This window comes from Dendropsophus ebraccatus, chromosome 12 (assembly GCF_027789765.1).
Source record: "Dendropsophus ebraccatus isolate aDenEbr1 chromosome 12, aDenEbr1.pat, whole genome shotgun sequence".
NCBI classification, from domain to species: domain Eukaryota; kingdom Metazoa; phylum Chordata; class Amphibia; order Anura; family Hylidae; genus Dendropsophus; species Dendropsophus ebraccatus.
The window spans coordinates 89,912,140-89,929,597 of NC_091465.1; the positions used below are offsets into that span (position 1 = coordinate 89,912,140).

The 17,458-nt window shown below is 52.2% G+C and overlaps 2 protein-coding genes across 2 annotated transcripts in view; both read left to right on the forward strand.

Annotated features, from left to right (window-relative positions):
• Positions 1-498: 498 nt before the first annotated feature.
• Positions 499-1,578, forward strand: RNF186 (ring finger protein 186). The gene has a single exon (XM_069946820.1). It carries the CDS (start codon positions 499-501, stop codon positions 1,576-1,578), a length of 1,080 nt encoding a protein of 359 aa, XP_069802921.1.
• A 4,459-nt stretch (positions 1,579-6,037) lies between these two features.
• The window catches only part of TMCO4 (transmembrane and coiled-coil domains 4), a 45,475-nt gene continuing 34,054 nt past the window's right edge, over positions 6,038-17,458 (forward strand). Inside the window, exons 1-6 of the mRNA XM_069946465.1 lie at positions 6,038-6,144; positions 7,910-8,068; positions 9,438-9,612; positions 10,897-10,924; positions 11,200-11,332; positions 16,607-16,704. Of these exons, the coding sequence (XP_069802566.1) occupies positions 7,938-8,068; positions 9,438-9,612; positions 10,897-10,924; positions 11,200-11,332; positions 16,607-16,704 (565 nt within the window). The 5' untranslated portion in view covers positions 6,038-6,144; positions 7,910-7,937. The remainder of the gene's footprint in view (positions 6,145-7,909; positions 8,069-9,437; positions 9,613-10,896; positions 10,925-11,199; positions 11,333-16,606; positions 16,705-17,458) is intronic.

Below are 17,458 nucleotides of genomic sequence, written 5' to 3' on the forward strand. Positions count from 1 at the left end.
TAGACCAGGTGTCTGCCATTGGGCCAAGCCTTCAGTCATCCATCCCCCCTTCTTATCGCACCAGGGTCTCTGTATTGATGGTTACAGAACCAGCCTCCATGTTCTCAAGGCGCAGTCTTCAGGGTAATATTCTGTATATTCGATCAGGATTTGCCCTTCCTTTGTTGCTATATACAGCAGCTGCTTCCTGTTAAGGGTACGTGCTGCCATGAAGGGTAGCAGAGGTTTTATCCTCATCAGCCATAAACCTATCAGAGTCTGGTTAATGTTTAGCTCCGGGAGATTAGGGACTTTTGCTTCTGCGCTAGGAGCTATCGAGCTCAGCTGCCTGAATTCCCCACAAGTAAGGATACGGAGAGATACAGACGCTTCATCCTGACCAGCATGGAGAACTCTCCACACCTTCATTCTGGCGAGATCGTAACAGGACGGGCCTCCACTGGCGCTCCAGATCCATCATCACATCCATCCCTCACCACTGGGCCTGACCTCACCAACATGGACGACCCAGTCTGCTCCACCACTGGGCCTGACCTCACCAACATGGATGGCCCTGTCTGCTCCACCACTAGGCCTGACCTCACCAAAATGGACAGCCCTGTCTGCTCCACCAATGGGCCTGACCTCTCCAACATGGACGGCCCTGTCTGCTCCACCACTGGGCTTGACCTCACCAACATGGACGACCCAGTCTGCTCCACCACTGGGCCTGACCTCATCAACATGGATGGCCCTGTCTGCTCCACCACTGGGCCTGACCTCACCAACATGAATGGCTCTGTCTGCTCCACTACTGGGCTTGACCTCATGGATTACTTCACCACTGGGCCTGCCTCGTGCCTCACTCATATGGACTGCTCCTCCACTGGGCCTGCCTCGTGCCTCAACGACATGGACTGCCCGATCTACTCCACCACTGGGCCTGCTTCGTGCCTCACTCACATGGACTGCTCCACCACTGGGCCTGCCTTGTGCCTCACTGACATGGACTGCCCCATCTACTCCACCACTGGGCCTTCGTGTCTCACCGACATAGACTGCCCCGTCTGCTTTTGCAGATATGATATCTATAGGGTTCCAAAGGAGCTTTCCTGCAAGCACAACTTCTGTGCCGTCTGCCTTAAGCTGCTAGTACGTAAAGAGGGGAGTGTTTGGCGGGTGGTGTGTCCCGTCTGCCGGATGCCTACCCCGGTTTTTGGAGGACTTATATGCACTTTGCAGAACAAGGAGTCACTTATGAGCAGACTGGAAAACCCCAGGCCCAAGGTGGAGGTATCAGAGGAGGTGGTGGTACGAATAGACGGCCATGGCCCGGCATGGGACCAGAGGGACAATGAGCGTCATGGTAACCTGACAATGGCGGCTCGGAGACTGGTGATCCTTCTGCTGATACTTCTCATTCTCCTCATCATTATCCTGCAGTTCATCTACACGGGGATCATGAAGTGGGTTCTGGGGTTCGTCCTCGGGGTGGTCGTCATTATCACCGTCCTACTCTGCTTTAACCCCAACTGCAGGATGAGCTTACCCCGGGCCGACGGTCTTCAAAAGGACAATGACACTGTCTCAGCTGTGTGAGGCGTGGACTGAAACGCGAAGGATGGATGGGACAAGATGAACACTGAAACACGATGGGTATGCCTGGGCTGAAACACGGATATGCGGGGCTGAAACACGATGAGCATGCCTGGGCTGAAACACTATGGGTATTCCCGGACTGAAACATGGGTATGCCTGGACTGAAACACAATCATGATGGGCATGCCTGGACGGAAACACAATCACGAAGGGCATGCCTGGACTGAAACATGATGGGTATACACGGGTACATTACACCTGCTGGGCAGCCATGATGTTGTGTCCTGTGATGGGCCGAGGTGTGTAAGCTGTACCCTGCGCCCCACTCCCTCACATTACACCTGCCGGGCAGCCATGATGTTGTGTTCTGTGATGGGCCGAGGTGTGTAAGCTGTACCCTGCGCCTGTTCTCTTACATTACACCTGCCAGGCAGCCATGATATTGTGCCCCGCTCCCTTACATTACACCTGCTGGGCAGCCATGATATTGCGCCCGCTCCCTTACATTACACCTGCCGGGCAGCTATGATATTGTGCCCCGCTCCCTTACATTACACCTGCTGGGCAGCCATGATATTGCGCCCGCTCCCTTACATTACACCTGCCGGGCAGCCATGATGTTGTGCCCGCTCCCTTACATTACACCTGCCGGGCAGCCATGATGTTGTGCCTGCTCCCTTACATTACACCTGCCGGGCAGCCATGATGTTGTGCCTGCCCCCTTACATTACACCTGCCGGGCAGCCATCTTGTTGTGCTCGCTTCTTCACACTACACCTGCTGGGCAGCCATCTTGTTGTGCCTGCTCCCTTACATTACACCTGCCGGGCAGCCATGATGTTGTGCCTGCCCCCTTACATTACACCTGCCGGGCAGCCATCTTGTTGTGCTCGCTTCTTCACACTACACCTGCTGGGCAGCCATCTTGTCGTGCCCGCTTCCTCACACTATACCTGCTGGGCAGCCATCTTGTTGTGCCCGCTTCCTCACACTACACCTGCAGGGCAGCCATCTTGTTGTGCTTGCTTCCTCACACTACACCTGCTGGGCAGCCATCTTGTGCCCGCTTCCTCACACTACACCTGCTGGGCAGCCATCTTGTTGTGCCCGCTCCCTCACATTACACCTGCTGGGCAGCCATCTTGTTGTGCCCGCTCCCTCACATTACACCTGCTGGGCAGCCATCTTGTTGTGCCCGCTTCCTCACACTACACCTGCTGGGCAGCCATCTTGTTATGCCCGCTTCCTCACATTACACCTGCTGGGCAGCCATCTTGTTGTGCTCGCTTCCTCACATTACACCTGCTGGGCAGCCATCTTGTTGTGCCCGCTCCCTCACATTACACCTGCTGGGCAGCCATCTTGTTGTGCCCGCTCCCTCACATTACACCTGCTGGGCAGCCATCTTGTTGTGCCCGCTCCCTTATATTACAGCTGGGGAAACATTTGTAGACACTTTGGGGAAGATTTATCAAACATGGTGTAAAGTGAAACTGGCTCAGTCGCTCCCGGCAACCAATCAGATTCCACCTTTCATTTTTCAGAGTCTGTGAGGATTGAAAGGTGGAATCTGATTGGTTGCCGGCAGGGGCGGTCTTGGCATTTCTGGGGCCCCAAGCAAAGTTATGTCTGGGGCCCCCCCTCGACACACGTTCCAAAACAATAGACCACTGTGTGTTGCCCCCAGTAGTATATACCCCTTGTGCGCTACCGCCAGTAATATATACTCCTTGTGTGCTGCCCAAATAGTATATACCCCTTGTGTCCTGCCCCCAGTAGTATATAACCCTTGTTTGCTTCCCCCAGTAGTATATAGACCCCTGTGTGTTCCCCCAGTTATATATAGCCCCCCCGTGTGCTCCCCCAGAAGTATATAGACCTCCTGTGTGCTGCTTCAGTTGTATATAGACCCCCTGTGTGCTCCTCCACTAGTATATAGGCCCCCTGTGTGCTCCCTCAGGAGTATTTAGCCCCCCTGTGTGCTCCCCCACTTGGATATAGACCTCCTGTGTGCTCCCACACTTGGATATACACCCCTGTGTGCTCCTCCAGTAGTATATAAACCCCCTGTGTGGTTCCTCCAGTAGTATATAGACCCCCTGTGTGCTCCCCCAGTTATATATAGACCACCTGTGTGCCTCACAAGTAGTATATAGACCCCCTGTATGTTCCCCCAGTAGTATATAGACCCCCTGTGTGCCCCACCAGTAGTATATAGACCCCTGTGTGCTCCCTCAGTAGTATATAGCCCCCCTGTGTGCTCCCCCACTTGGATATAGACCTCCTGTGTGCTCTCCAAGTTGTATATAGACCCCATTCTGCTGCCCCAAGTAGTATATAGACCCCCTGTGTGCTGCCCCCAGTAGTATATAGACCCCTCTGTGAAACCCCAGTAGTCTATAGCCCCCCTGTGTGCTCCCCCTGTGTGCTCCCCCAGTTATATATAGCCCCCTGTGTTTTTCCCGTTATATAGCCCCCCTGTGTGCTCCCCCCATTTATATAGACCCCCGATGTGCGCTCCCCCAGTTAAACAGACCCCTGTGTGCTCCCCCTCTTATATAGTATATAACACAATAAAACAAACACTGATACTCACCTGGGTCCGGGCGTCTCCTCTTCTCTTCACTCTTGTAGCCGCAGGAAGGGTTTTCCCTGAGAATCACAAGAGGCCGCGCTCCCCTTGTCCTGGGAAAACCCTTCCTGCGGCCACAAGAGTGACTGACAGGAAGGGGGCCAATGTCTCCCGCCCTGTCAGTGCTGCTGCATGTAACTATGAGTGCTCATTACGAGTGCTCATAGTTACAGTTCTAATGGCAGCAGCGAGCGGGGCAGCGGCCCTGTCCAGCGGTCTTGAGCACAAGGGCAGGGCGTGGGGGCCCCCCTGGATGTTGGGGGCCCCAAGTGATCGCTTGGGGTGCTTGGTGCCAAAGACCGCCACTGGTTGCCGGGGGCGACTGAGCCAGTGTCACTATACACCATGGTTGATAAATCTCCCTCTTTATTTTTTCATCGAATTGTAGATAAAATGTGTATGTTTAATGAATTCACCTGATGTAACCATGGCAACCATCCAGCCTATAAACTGCCACGGGATTGGCTGTGACGATTCCCTCACTGTACAGGGACAATGTTTATTATTTCTTAAATAAAAGCAACAATGAATGAAAGAACGGCCCAGAGTGTGTGTGTGTGTGTGTATATATATATATATATATATATATATATATATATATATATATATATATATATACACCGTCTCCTGACTGTGTAAACAGCTCCTGTGCAGAGCTACGGGTCTCCATGGTAACGGACAGCTGTATGTAGTCTAAGGGCCCATTTACACAGAAAGATTATCTGACAGATTATTTGCCGAAGATTTGAAGCCAAAGCCAGGAACAGACTATAAACAGAGATCAGGTAATAAAGGAAAGACTGAGATTTCTCCTCTTTTCAAATCCATTTCTGGCTTTGGCTTCAAATCTTTGGCAGATAATCTGTCAGATAATCTTTCTGTGTAAATGTACCCTTAGGCCGTGTGCACATGGAGGGCACGCACGCTTATAGCCGGTGAACAAAACCAATGAAACAGGGAAAAACAGAGATTGTAAGTGAATGTCAGGGGGTCTCTGAGGGGCAGGGGGAGGAAATTCACTGGTGACTTATAGAAACACCAGGGAGTTCTGCAACTTCAGAGCTAAAATCTCCCAGCATTCCCTGCTGGTTCAGTGTCTACAGTGGCATTCTGAGCTGCTTCACCTGTCCTCCACCTTGCTGACTGATACCACTGCCCTTCATGGGTCCTTTATAGTGAGGAGCCCCCTGACAGGAGCCAAGACTGGTGTCACCCAGGCAGGGGGCGCTGTATACAGGTGAGGCATCACGTGGTTTATCAGTGTATTATGATAGAGTCCGCAGGCAGGGGGCGCTGTATACAGGTGAGGCATCACGTGGTTATGTGTATTATGATAGAGTCCGCAGGCAGGGGGCGTTGTATACAGGTGAGGCATCACGTGGTTATCAGTGTATTATGATAGAGTCCGCAGGCAGGGGGCGCTGTATACAGGTGAGGCATCACGTGGTTATCAGTGTATTATGATACAGTCCGCAGGCAGGGGGCGCTGTATACAGGTGAGGCATCACGTGGTTATCAGTGTATTATGATAGAGTCCGCAGGCAGGGGGCGCTGTAATACAGGTGAGGCATCACGTGGTTATCAGTGTATTATGATACAGTCCGCAGGCAGGGGGCGCTGTAATACAGGTGAGGCATCACGTGGTTTATCGGTTTATTATGAGGAGCAGCTGCTGCTCCACGCAGAGCGGAAGTCCCCCGTCTCCATAGCAACCCTCCTCGGGACTCAAAGTCCTTCGCCAGCTCACTGCGCCAGTGACGTAAACCACTACGTTATGAGCGTAGCTCCCGCCGGGGCTACTGGCAGCGTGTGTAACGTCAATAGCGTGAAGCTACTATTCTCCAAGACTTACGTTGGTTCCGTAGATGCGGCCTAGAACGTCTGTGACAGGAGACGCCGGGGCCGTCGCTGTCCGGGAGCGGGGACCGGCTCAGGTGAGAAGCGGGATGTGTGGAATGATCGGGGTAGTAGTTCGGTTGTGACTTAATACTATGAGCGGCGAGGAACCGGCCGTCCTCACCTGTGATAGGATATAGCCGGCCCTACACCAGCTGTCTATGTACTATGACTAGTGACGTCCTCTCTGCCCCCTAGTGGTGAAGTCCGGAATACACGTAACGTAACGTGTCTGCCTGTGTAGGACCTCTGCCTATATAGAGATCCATAGGGGACATGTCACCTCCTGACAGCCATAGCGTACACGTCACCTCCTGACAGCCATAGGATACACATGTCACCTCCTGACAGCCATAGCATACACATGTCACCTCCTGACAGCCATAGCATATACATGTCACCTCCTGACAGCCATAGCATACACATGTTACCTCCTGACAGCCATAGCATACACATGTCACCTCCTGACAGCCATAGCATACACATGTTACCTCCTGACAGCCATAGCATACACATGTTACCTCCTGACAGCCATAGGGGACACATGTTACCTCCTGACAGCCATAGCATACACATGTTACCTCCTGACAGCCATAGCGTACACATGTTACCTCCTGACAGCCATAGCGTACACACGTTACCTCCTGACAGCCATAGCATACACATGTCACCTCCTGACAGCCATAGCATACACATGTCACCTCCTGACAGCCATAGCGTACACATGTTACCTCCTGACAGCCATAGCGTACACATGTTACCTCCTGACAGCCATAGCGTACACATGTTACCTCCTGACAGCCATAGCATACACATGTTACCTCCTGACAGCCATAGCATACACATGTTACCTCCTGACAGCCATAGGGGACACATGTTACCTCCTGACAGCCATAGCATACACATGTTACCTCCTGACAGCCATAGCGTACACATGTTACCTCCTGACAGCCATAGGATACACATGTCACCTCCTGACAGCCATAGGTCACACATGTCACCTCCTGACAGCCATAGGATACACATGTCACCTCCTGACAGCCATAGGATACACATGTCACCTCCTGACAGCCATAGGTCACACATGTCACCTCCTGACAGCCATAGCGTACACATCTTACCTCCTGACAGCCATAGCATACACATGTTACCTCCTGACAGCCATAGCATACACATGTTACCTCCTGACAGCCATAGGATACACATGTTACCTCCTGACAGCCATAGCGTACACATGTTACCTCCTGACAGCCATAGCATACACATGTTACCTCCTGACAGCCATAGCATACACATGTTACCTCCTGACAGCCATAGGATACACATGTTACCTCCTGACAGCCATAGGTCACACATGTCACCTCCTGACAGCCATAGCATACACATGTTACCTCCTGACAGCCATAGCATACACATGTTACCTCCTGACAGCCATAGGATACACATGTTACCTCCTGACAGCCATAGGGGACACATGTTACCTCCTGACAGCCATAGGGGACACATGTTACCTCCTGACAGCCATAGCGTACACACGTTACCTCCTGACAGCCATAGCGTACACACGTTACCTCCTGACAGCACCCCTTTGGGCACCCCTCGGATCCTGACTGTGAGTGACCTCATTGGGGCGGCTGCAATGTCATGTTCCATCATTGTTGCATCCCTTTAATCCCCAGTGTCAGATCAGGAGTCACACCCCTTTAGGCCCCCTCGCCCGCTTTCTCTCGGCCCCCTCGCCCGCTTTCTCTCAGTATCTGGTTTGGTTCACATTCAGTAATGTAGATAGTTGTCTATGTGCAGGTGCGGTGACGCTGGTGACATCATCATCATGCAGGACGCATCAGATGGAAGCAGCCAGGCCGCACTGCTGGGGCGCTCACTGAGTGAAGCAGCGAGATTCGCCTACGCCGGTCTGTGCGCCATGTCCCTGGCCCAGCTCTTTCCAGAGAAGGAACAAAGGTGCATAGTACGATATAACATGGGTGATGAGCAGGGGGCCGTGTACTGTGTGTGTGTGTGTGTGTGTGTGTGTGTGTGTGTGACGAGCGGGGGGCCGTGTACTGTGTGTATGTGACGAGCGGGGGGCCGTGTACTGTGTGTGTGTGTGACCAGTGGGGGGGCCGTGTACTGTGTGTGTGACCAGCGGGGGGGCCGTGTACTGTGTGTGTGACCAGCGGGGGGCCGTGTACTGTGTGTGTGAGACGAGCGGGGGGGCCGTGTACCTTGTGTGTGACCAGCAGGGGGCCGTGTATTGTGTGTGACCAGCGGGGGGGCCGTGTACTGTGTGTGTGTGTGTGACGAGCGGGGGGCCGTGTACTGTGTGTGTGACCAGTGGGGGGGCCGTGTACTGTGTGTGTGACGAGCGGGGGGCCGTGTACTGTGTGTGTGACGAGCGGGGGGCCGTGTACTGTGTGTGTGACCAGTGGGGGGGCCGTGTACTGTGTGTGTGTGTGACGAGCGGGGGGCCGTGTACTGTGTGTGTGTGTGTGACGAGCGGGGGGCCGTGTACTGTGTGTATATGTGTGTGTGTGTGTGTGTGTGTGTGTGTGACTAGTGGGGGCCGTGTACTGTGTGTGTGACCAGTGGGGGGGCCGTGTACTGTGTGTGTGACCAGTGGGGGGGCCGTGTACTGTGTGTGTGACCAGTGGGGGGGCCGTGTACTGTGTGTGTGACCAGTGGGGGGGCCGTGTACTGTGTGTGTGTGTGACGAGCGGGGGGCCGTGTACTGTGTGTGTGTGACCAGCGGGGGGGCCGTGTACTGTGTGTGTGTGTGACGAGCGGGGGGCCGTGTACTGTGTGTGTGACCAGTGGGGGGGCCGTGTACTGTGTGTGTGTGTGACGAGCGGGGGGCCGTGTACTGTGTGTGTGTGACCAGCGGGGGGGCCGTGTACTGTGTGTGTGACCAGCGGGGGGGCCGTGTACTGTGTGTGACCAGCGGGGGGGCCGTGTACTGTGTGTGTGACCAGCGGGGGGGGCCGTGTACTGTGTGTGTGACCAGCGGGGGGGCCGTGTACTGTGTGTGTGACCAGCGGGGGGGCCGTTTACTGTGTGTGTGACCAGCGGGGGGGCCGTGTACTGTGTGTGTGACCAGCGGGGGGGCCGTGTACTGTGTGTGTGACCAGCGGGGGGGCCGTGTACTGTGTGTGTGACCAGCGGGGGGGCCGTGTACTGTGTGTGTGACCAGCGGGGGGGCCGTGTACTGTGTGTGTGACCAGCGGGGGGCCGTGTACTGTGTGTGTGACCAGCGGGGGGGCCGTGTACTGTGTGTGTGACCAGCGGGGGGGCCTTGTACTGTATGATCAGTATACGCTGTTTCCCCTCCGCACAGGGAGTTCTGCAGGAAGTTTGTGGAGGATCTGGTGCGGTGGCTTGACCTTTGCCCCTCGGTTATTCCCGCCATGGAGGCGTTTGCCAGCGGTCTGGGCGGAGAAGGAACTGACACGTTCACTCATGTTCTGCTGGAAGATTCAGTCATGAAGAGCAACCCGACCATAATCACCCAGGTAACACACGCGGTGTCCCCCACCCCACCCGTCACATCACTGTTCTAGGTGTTACACAGGTTGGGGTCCGGGCTCACATAGGTATTATATGGGGTTGGGGTCCGGGCTCCCATAGGTGTTATATGGGGTTGGGGTCCGGGCTCCCATAGGTGTTATATGGGGTTGGGGCTAACAGTCTCTGGTCACAGGGAGTTTTTAGGGTCTCGCTCCTGGGACCCCCATGGTATTACCCCCTTCCTCGGCCGCACCATACAGCCGGCACTGTCACCCCCTTTCTTGGCCGCACTGTATAGCCGGCACTGTCACCCCCACTTCCTCTTTTTTTAAATCAGATCATTTTTTCAAGTCACAAAAAACTTTGCTTTTCCTTTTATGAAAATACAATCAAACAGGACACAAAAATAACAAAGCGACAGTACAATATAGCCGCCACTGTCACCCCCCCCTTCCTCGGCCGCACTGTATAGCCGCCACTGTCACCCCCCCTTCCTCGGCCGCACTGTATAGCCGCCACTGTCACCCCCCCCCTTCCTCGGCCGCACTGTATAGCCGCCACTGTCACCCCCCCCCTTCCTCGGCCGCACTGTATGGCCGCCACTGTCACCCCCCCCCTTCCTCGGCCGCACTGTATAGCCGCCACTGTCACCCCCCCCTTCCTCGGCCGCACTGTATAGCCGCCACTGTCACCCCCCCACTTCCTCGGCCGCACTGTATAGCCGCCACTGTCACCCCCCCCCCCCCTTCCTCGGCCGCACTGTATAGCCGCCACTGTCACCCCCCCCCCCCCCTTCCTCGGCCGCACTGTATAGCCGCCACTGTCACCCCCCCCCTTCCTCGGCCGCACTGTATAGCCGCCACTGTAACCCCCCCCCTTCCTCGGCCGCACTGTATAGCCGCCACTGTCACCCCCCCCTTCCTCGGCCGCACTGTATGGCCGCCACTGTCACCCCCCCCTTCCTCGGCCGCACTGTATAGCCGGCACTGTCACCCCCCCCTTCCTCGGCCGCACTGTCACCCCTCTGTGGTGCACACTTACCAGTACAGATAGAGGACACACCGCACAATGGAATTGGTGAGCGTTGGGTAGGGGGCCGGTGGCTTTAGCTAGTCTGACCCTCAGTCTCAGAATATGAAGTCAGGTCTGCGGGGGGTTGATATCTGATCTGCGGTCGTGGCCACTGTCACCTGAGTATATTATAATGAGATCCTGGGGACACTGGTTAATTTGTTATTTTCGGGGTGAGTGTCTCCCCTCTTCTGACGCCTCATATCTCTGTATTTTAGGATCTGGTGTCGTTCTGCCTGCGGGATGGTGAGTTCTGGCCTCTTCTCTCTCTGTGAGGATGATGAGGATGGTGTTTGTCCCCCATCTCAGTGTTGTGTGAAGTAATTCTCATTCTGGAACCATCTGTTGTATCTGATGGGACGATAGCTGAGGAGATCTTTGTTCTTTTATGTTTCGCTATAAGCTGAGCTGTGGCTGATGTGTCACATGACCCCCCGTACCCCTTTATATACAGACCCCAACCCCTTAGCTGGTCTATCGATGTCCAGGTGTGATAAGGGGTCTCCTGTCTCCCTGTGCAGGGTACTATGACGCCCGGGGCCGAGTACTGATCTCCCACGTCTCCTGGCTGCTGCGCGTCCACCCAGAGACCATGGAGCTGAGCGAGGAGTCCATGATGCAGAGTCTGAAGAAGTATACGGAGGAGCCATCAGAGTAAGTGCTGCTGCAGCAGCCAATCACAGGGCACTCTGATCCTTAAAGGGCCAGACACTCTAAACCATCTGCCACCTCCCCTGTATCGGAGAAGCCTGATCATATACACAGTAATAATATAATCCGGTGATGGCACTACTACCCCCACCATTGCCATCTGTGAGCCCTGCTCGGTGCCCTTCACCCTTTATAGCGCTGTTTACATGGATAGCCGCCATTGATGCGTCTCTTATCCAAGGTGCAGAGGGGACATCCTGGGCGTACATGACTTGGCCCTGATAGTACAGGGCAAGGGTGGGCTGGACGGGATCAGTCATGGCGGGAGAGATTGTCCCCGTCTCACACAGATAACAGCTGATTATCCTGCCCCGATACAATGACCCTACATCCTGCTGTGGAGTAACATGGCAGGTGAGGTCACAGCAGGGTCATGGCTGGGCTTTGTACGGCCGTTGTCACCTCCTCTCAGTGAATAGGGACGTTCTTGTTAACAGTCAGTCACATGCTGATGGTTTGTTACAGTGTCATGAACAAAGAAAAAACTCAGCTCACCAATAGGTGGTTTGTTGTGTGATGGTGGACGTTCAGGCAGGAGCAAGTGGAGTAGTAGTGGGCCGCACCCGGTTATAGTGGTAAAAAGGAGGAGAAGATCCACAGCGTCCAAAAAAGGTTTGTTGTCTTTATTATGAGGCATATAAAAAGTTACAAAAGATAAAAACGTAGGCCTACATGTTTCGGGGAAACACACCCCCTTGATCACGGCGGTGCAGACTTTCACAGAATCACAGGTATATATGCCAAACATTTAGATGCAGTGGGGAAGGGAACACCCCGTGGGTGCGTGTGGTTATGTATGTGATTAGACACAATTGCTAAATGCTGTACATAACACATGACTACTAGTGTGCACAATGCATATCAGACAGATGAGAAAAACAGGAAAAAAAACAACATGATTTATTTTATTTTTTTTTCCTCCCTTTGAAAAAAAGAAACATCATCATCAGTATAGATATGACAGGTCTGTTTTGAAGTTTAAACCTTTGGGTGTTCTGGTTTCTAAGCGGAGAATCCGAAAAAGCCTCTCGCTTACGTAGGAGACGGACCCAATCTCCTCCTCGTGTTGGTTTAGACACTCGTTCTATAGGGATGACTCGAAGAGAGCAGCACTCCCCCTGGTGGACATCAAAAAAGTGTCAAGTTAACCCTGACATGGCTTTGCGGGAGTTAAAACGTGATGCGGCTGATGCATCAGCAATATGTTCAGTAATCCTTTGTTTTAGTTTCCGTTTTGTGCTGCCAACATATTGTATGTTGCAATCCGAGCACCAGGCAAGATAAACAACATAAGAAGTGCTGCAGTTGAGAAAAGAAGATATGTGGAAACCTTGGCCTGTGCTTACCGACTGGAACGTGAGACTCCTCTGGATATGACCGCACAATCTGCATCTGGGCATGGAGCACTTATGGGATCCTCCAACAGTCAGCCACTTCTCCTTTCATACTTCGTGTTCATGGATAACTGTGGGTGAAAGGATGTTCCCTATTGTCCTACCCCTCCTGGCCACACATCGAACCCCTGCAGATAGAATGGCTTCACATTTTCCATCCTGAAATAATAGGGGAATGTATTTACGAAGTACGGTTCAGGGAAGAAAAAGAGTGCTGCACCTCACACCTATGGCTGATACTAGTACCTCTCAGCTGCATAAGAATTCTGGATGTGAATTGATCAAGCCACACTGCCGCAGGTATCTGATACACATGGGTCCCTACACTAAGTCCTGTCTGTCCCATTCTATCTTTGATAGCTATGGTGAGTGCAATACCTTATCCAGACTTGTGCTGTTTGGGGGCAGCTTCCTCCGCCGGTGGTGCTGGCCGGGTTTTGGTCTGGTCCTGTGGCATGGGGGTTGCAGGGCCATTCCATGGCCCCCGTTCCCTGACTGTGCACGCCTGCGGGGTTGGTGGCCACTGACTGGCACGGTGTGGACTTAGTGTAGGGACCCATGTGTATCAGATACCTGCACGCGGTACATGGGGCAGTATGGCTTGATCAATTCACATACAGAATTCTGATGTTTTTTATGCAGCCGAGAGGTACTAGTATCAGCCATAGGTGTGAGGTGCAGCACTCTTTTTCTTCCCTGAACTGTATTTACAAAGTGTATGCTCTATTTGTCTGAACTGTAATCAAGGGGGTGTGCTTCCCCGAAAACATGTAGGCCTACGTTTTTATCTTTTGTAACTTTTTATATGCCTCATAATAAAGACAACAAACCTTTTTTTGGACGCTGTGGATCTTCTCCTCCTTTGTTACAGTGTATCGGTGCAGGTAAGGCTGGGTACACTGTCATTACTGGGGGAACCAGGCAGTCATGATGCATTGTTAGATCCATGGCACACATTGGTGGCACCTGATGAGACCCAGAGATGGCGCTCCATGCTGAACTCCTCCTGTAATGGATCCAAACAACAGCGCCTGGAATGTGTCAGGAAAGAAGCTGGGAAGAGGGGGAAGTCTGAACAGGGATTAAGCCTGAGTGTATAATGTGCCTGCTGCACATATGTGTGTATAATCTAAATGTGTGTGTGTGTGTGTGTGTGTAGCAGAGCTGTGTGAGTGTACACTCACCGGCCACTTTATTAGGTACACCTGTCCAACTGCACGTTACCACTTAATTTCTAATCAGCCATCATCACATGGCGGCAACTCAGTGCATTTAGGCATGTAGACATGGTCAAGACAATCTCCTGCAGTTCAAACCGAGCATCAGTATGGGGAAGAAAGGTGATGTGAGGCCTTTGAACGTGGCATGGTTGTTGGTGCCAGAAGGGCTGGTCTGAGTATTTCAGAAACTGCTGATCTACAGGGATTTTCACGCACAACCATCTCTAGGGTTTACAGAGAATGGTCCGAAAAAGAAAAACCATCCAGTGAGCGGCAGTTCTGTGGGCGGAAATGCCTTGTTGATGCCAGAGGTCAGAGGAGAATGGGCAGACTGGTTCCAGCTGATAGAAAGGCAACAGTGACTCAAATAGCCAACCGTTACAACCAAGGTAGGCAGAAGAGCATCTCTGAACGCACAGTACGGCCAACTCTGAGGCAGATGGGCTACAGCAGCAGAAGACCACACCGGGGGCCACTCCGCTCAGCTAAGAACAGGAAACTGAGGCTACAATTTGCACAAGCTCATCGAAATTGGACAGTAGAAGATTGGAAAAACGTTGCCTGGTCTGATGAGTCTCGATTTCTGCTGCGACATTCGGATGGTAGGGTCAGAATTTGGCGCCAACAACATGAAAGCATGGATCCATCCTGCCTTGTATCAACGGTTCAGTCTGGTGGTGGTGGGGTCATGGTGTGGGGAATATTTTCTTGGCACTCTTTGGGCCCCTTGGTACCAATTGAGCATGGTTGCAACGCCACAGCCTACCTGAGTATTGTTGCTGACCATGTCCATCCCTTTATGACCACAATGGACCCAACATCTGATGGCGACTTTCAGCAGGATAATGCGCCATGTCATAAAGCTAGAAGCATCTCAGACTGGTTTCTTGAACATGACAATGAGGTCACTGTACTCCAATGGCCTCCACAGTCACCAGATCTCAATCCAATAGAGCATCTTTGGGATGTGGTGGAACGGGAGATTGGCATCATGGATGTGCAGCCGACAAATCTGCGGCAACGGTGTGATGTCATCATGTCACTATGGATCAAAATCTCTGAGGAAGCTTCCAGCACCTTGTTGTATCTATGCCACCAAGAATTGAGGCAAAAGGGGGTCCAACCCGTAACTAGCATGGTGTACCTAATAAAGTGGCCGGTGAGTGTATATGTGTGTGTGTAGCAGAGCTGTGTGTGTATAATGTGCATACTACAGAGCTGTGTGTGTATAATGTGTGTAGCAGAGCTGTGTGTATAATGTGTATGTAGCAGAGCTGTGTGTGTATAATGTGCATACTACAGAGCTGTGTGTGTATAATGTGTATGTAGCAGAGCTGTGTGTGTATAATGTGCATACTACAGAGCTGTGTGTGTATAATGTGTATGTAGAAAAGCTGTGTGTGTATAATGTGTGTGTAGCAGAGCTGTGTGTGTATAATGTGTGTGTAGCAGAGCTGTGTGTGTATAATGTGTATGTAGCAGAGCTGTGTGTGTATAATGTGTGTGTGTATAATGTGTGTGTAGCAGAGCTGTGTGTATAATGTGTGTGTAGCAGAGCTGTGTGTGTAGCAGAGCTGTGTGTGTATAATGTGTGTGTAGCAGAGCTGTGTGTGTATAATGTGTGTGTAGCAGAGCTGTGTGTGTATAATGTGTGTGTAGCAGAGCTGTGTGTGTATAATGTGTGTGTAGCAGAGCTGTGTGTGTATAATGTGTGACGTTTGATTGGAGTGGTGTGTGGGTGTGTGAGACCCCAACCAATCAAATCTGTAGCTGAGCTGAGCACTTCACCCTGCTCCTCTATCAATAGGTGGCAGTCTCAGCTCCCGGACCCCTACCAATCAATCCTGCTGGCCTGGCGCTATAACTGAGGGGTGACACATAGTGGGGGGGGGGGGGGGGCAGATCCACAGCTGAATGTTATGTGATTCTGACTGATCTCCTATAATGTCCAATAACCTTGTCTTTCCTCCCTGTGCTGCCATTCAAGGAGCCGCCGCCCAGGTTTGTACCGCACGATACTATCTCTTAAAGGGGGTGCTCCTGTCTGAGACGTTTATAGTATATTTGTAGGCAAAGTGGAGGGATCCCCAGCCAGTGACATGGATCTGTGTCTCCAATGGTTATAGTCAGTATATAGATGTCATCCTCTGGCCCGTAGGGGGCAGTGTAGTGGGGGTGTTGCCTATCTCCTGTATCCTCCCCCTTATACGTTGGTCTTGTTCTCCCGTCCTGATGGCGTTGGAGGATTTTATGCCGTTCCTCGCCCCCCACCCCCCTTGTGTTGTTGTTTTGTGGCCCCCGACTGCGCGTCTTTTTGGAGGCGTCTCATGGTTCCTGCCTGTAATTATTTTACTTGTATTCGCCTCCTCGTCGCGGCAGTGTTTGTTTGTTTGTTCACCCCGGGCGCCGCCATTATAATTATTTCACTTCAATACTCTAAATGTTCTCATTTATGTGACTGATTTGCCTCAGAGCTGCCTCACTCCGGTCGTGAACTGGTTAATAGCTGGAGAGTCATATCACTGGCAGAGAGGTCATTCAGAACTCCAAACAATATGGCTGCCATTTTAGACACTTCCCATGGGTCTGTTCTGCATTTTCAGGTCCATCCAGGCGTCTCGCAGGAAGAAGGAAAGTCGTAAGAAGCTGAAGCGCTATCTGCTGATCGGCCTGGCCACCGTGGGTGGAGGGACGGTTATAGGTGAGGGGGGTCCTAATGTGGGGGGAGGATTGTCATAGGTGAGGGGGTGTAATATATAAAACCAGTGGGCACCACTATAGTCAATGGAGTGCTAAACCAATGCATATAAATAACCCATAACCAAAGAAAACAAAAGCATATGCACAAGGAGGTAGCACATCACAAGAAAATCTTTATTATAATATTACAAATACAAAAATAGAACGCTAAATCAATCATGCAGGAGTATAGCAATAAGGCAGCCTAGGCAGCTTGGTTATACTCTTATATTGTGTATACAGTCCAGGGTCGGTGTCTTTGAATAGTCCTTGCTGGTACGCCGGCAGGACTTATGTAGACATTTTAATTGTTTTTAATGTAGAGTGGTATTTGGGGTTTGTCTCCCTTATTGCTATACTCCTGCATGATTGATTTAGCGCTCTATTTTTGTATTTGTAATATTATAATAAAGATTTTCTTGTGATGTGCTACCTCCTTGTGCATATGCTTTTGTTTTCTTTGGTTATAGGTGAGGGGGGTCCTAATGTGGGGGGAGGATGGTCATAGGTGAGGTGGGTCCTAATGTTGGTGGAGGGGATGGTCATAGGTGAGGGGGGTCCTAATGTTGGTGGAGGGACAGTCATAGGTGAGGGGGGTCCTAATGTGGGGGGGGGATGGTCATACGTGAGGGGGGTCCTACTGTGGGTGGAGGGACGGTCATAGGTGAGGGGGGTCCTACTGTGAGTGGAGGGACGGTCATAGGTGAGGGGGGTCC

Bases quoted from the DNA above. Each gene is read 5' to 3' on its own strand.
- RNF186 (XM_069946820.1), top strand. From the start codon at position 499: ATGGACGACCCAGTCTGCTCCACCACTGGGCCTGACCTCACCAACATG.